This window comes from Anarrhichthys ocellatus, unplaced genomic scaffold (genome assembly GCF_004355925.1).
Source record: "Anarrhichthys ocellatus isolate YVR2014 unplaced genomic scaffold, GSC_Weel_1.0 scaffold3580, whole genome shotgun sequence".
Taxonomy (NCBI): domain Eukaryota; kingdom Metazoa; phylum Chordata; class Actinopteri; order Perciformes; family Anarhichadidae; genus Anarrhichthys; species Anarrhichthys ocellatus.
In genome coordinates this window covers 2454-5408 of record NW_022283554.1, presented here as the reverse complement: position 1 = coordinate 5408, position 2955 = coordinate 2454, and the positions used below count along the sequence as shown (strand labels likewise).

Genomic DNA, 2955 nt, shown 5'->3' with positions numbered 1-2955 from the left:
CATTGGTTCGATATATATAAATATATATATGTTATTAAACATTGGTTACATATATATATAAATATATATGTTATTAAACATTGGTTCGATACATATAAATATATATATGTTATTAAACATTGGTTCGATATATATAAATACATATATATATGTTATTAAACATTGGTTACATATATATAAATATATATATATGTTATTAAACATTGGTTACATATATATATAAATATATATATGTTTATTAAACCCTGGTTAGATATATGACTACATGTGACGTAACGAGGCCTTGGCGGTCACGTGATATATTTCTTGTTTCAGTACATCTCGTCTCTTTTAAACAGCGGTACTCCACCAGAAGGTGTAGCTAGCTGCTAACTGTAGCTTCTGGAGCTAACTAGCGCTTTACTCTGTTTGGATCGGACTACCAGTGAAGCACCATGGACGGCAGGAGCTACGGTTCAGGTGACTACAACACTTTTACCTGTGCTGTACATGCCGTCACCACGAACACATTTATTTATTAGCTTCCCAGTTAGCCACAGTATGCTATCTGTTAGCATGCTAGTAGCAACACACGCTTTGTTACCGCGAAACGCAGCCCCAGTATATTAGCTGTTAGCATGCTAGTAGCAACAACCCATAGCTTATGTAGCTTTGAAACAAAGACGCGTTAGCTACCTGTCAGGTGGCTAATATTTCATACAACTACTGCTATGATATTTATTAATATAATGTAAATAAAGCCATTTCTGAACAAACCGGGGAAATAAAACCGTTTACGACATATCAGGCCTAGCTAACATTACCGTAAAGTAGCTAAAGTTAGCCACTAGCTATCAAGGCTGTTTGTATGCTAACGTTGCTAAGCTAACGCAGGAGGCCCATTGTTGGGCTGTTTGTAGATAGTTTATACTTTGTAGTTCGTGTTTACTGCTTTGATAAAGTTAGCTCGTTAATTCTGGTAAAATGGAGTCTGTGGGAGAAAAACTCTTTTTATTAAGGATGGGTAAAATGGCCGCTTTCATAAACCAGAACAACAGACCCGTGGTCTGACATTACTACACTTCTCATATTATTCTATTTTATTGTACATATTTAATGTTTTACTGTTATTTTATTGCTTTACCTGTATCTATAAATAGCTAAAACATGTCCCCTCAGGGATTAAAAATAACACCAAAACATATTGAATATAAAGACGCACAATGAAATAGAATAATATTAAAATGAGCTAACTAAACAATAGTGCAAAGACTTAACCAAACACACAACAGAGTGACGTGTTACCGTCGTAATCGGATACCTAAAGAGCAATGTGAAGAACACAAAGACACAATGAGACTATTGTGAGCAACTAAAATCCTTCCAACAAAGAAATCTACTTTTTTATTGCTTCAATTGCAAAGAATTCTGAAATGCAAAAAAACAAGCTAATACATTGAATGAGGTATAAACTAAGACATACATTATGATGATGAGTATGATTGGAGACTCCTCCGTGTGCTGTTTGTCTGTTTGAGTTTAATATCTTTTATCGTCTCTCTGGTTGCAGGTTACTCCAGTTGGGGGGGCGGCGGGTCAGGCAGCAGAGGTGAGAGAGTGAATATACTGAAACGCACTGTATACCACTACAATATACGATGTACTATACTTCATATCATGGAGAATACCACGAGGCACTGGTGGTAGTATTCTCTTATATATTTAATCGTTTGTTGTTGTATTTTACTTTCATTTTATTTTATGTATTTACGTCTTTACTCGTACTGCTTTTCTTCTGTTCATACAGTATTTATATTTTTATCTTCTTGTCTTTTATTATCTGTCTGATCTTTGATCAAACTCTGGATTCATAAAGTTTCATCTTAATATAGATGTTTCAACCTCGTGTGATTCCTCACCAGGTTCTGGTGGCTTTGACCTGTATGGGGGGGGTTACAAGGACTCCATGTCTGGTCTCGGGGGCTATGGAGGAGGAGGAGGCGGCGGCGGCGGAGGAGGCGGTGGCGGAGGCCACATGAAGAGAGGGCTATCCGGAGCCTCCCTGCTCTCGTCCACCGGCACCAACGCCGATGCCGTCATTGCCAAAATTAACCAGCGCCTGGACATGCTGACTCAGCTGGAGGGGGGGCTGAAGGGGACTCGAGGTGACAGGTAATGATAACGTCTTTATTCTATGCTTCATACGTCATGCAGCACCATATCACCACCACACGTACATGGTTTCCTTTTCCTGTAGTGTCTTTCATGTTCTATAACAAAACATCTTATCTTAATAATTAACCGTTAACCAACGACGAGAAGCCTGGTTCAACCAGGTTTAACCAGCTTGAACCAGGCAGACACACAGCTGCCACACTCGGCTAAACTGGGAGACTTACTGGGAAAGTGGCTGCATGTGTCCAGGACAACATGGTGGCTGCTAACTGGGGACGTGGTTGTTGTGTTTTTTTGCTCAAACACGTTTGTGTACGTCCTCCGTACATAAACGAAGCTTCAGGCTCTAATCCTGTCGGTTAAAGGGTTATCATCGCCCAACGAGGGTCGACTATCGGTCAGTAAAACCTAAACTAGCATGCCTAACATGTCAGCTGGTTGGTCGGGAACATTTGTCTCTTGAATGCCGCTGCTCACCAGTTTCTATGTTGCTTCTTTTTGAGTTAAAAATAACTGAAAACAGACCTCAGTGACGCAAAAAGGCGCAGAGGCCGTCGATTGGTTAACAGGCCCGAAGAAGAACTAAGTTCTGTAAAATACAAAGTCAACATCACGCCGGTGTGGTTGGTGTTGGTGTGAGACGCTTTGAGGGCTTCACAGTCTCCTCGTTGCACATGAAGCCAGTCCATCTCTACCTTCTGTTTCTCTCTCATCATCCTCCATGTGACCCCCCCCCCGGCTCCCCCTCCCCCGCCTTCATGTGCAACGAGGAGACTGTGAAGCCCTCAAAGCGTCTCACAC

General features: G+C 40.7%; 1 protein-coding gene across 4 annotated transcripts in view; it reads left to right on the top strand.

Annotated features, from left to right (window-relative positions):
* The first annotated feature begins 324 nt into the window (after window positions 1-324).
* LOC116379021 (glycine-rich cell wall structural protein-like) overlaps window positions 325-2955 on the top strand; it is a 4987-nt gene continuing 2356 nt past the window's right edge. For all 4 annotated transcript variants that reach the window (XM_031840939.1, XM_031840938.1, XM_031840937.1 and 1 more), the window contains exons 1-3: window positions 325-459; window positions 1550-1588; window positions 1902-2151. In XM_031840939.1, the coding sequence (XP_031696799.1) occupies window positions 435-459; window positions 1550-1588; window positions 1902-2151 (314 nt within the window). In that variant the 5' untranslated portion in view covers window positions 325-434. The remainder of the gene's footprint in view (window positions 460-1549; window positions 1589-1901; window positions 2152-2955) is intronic.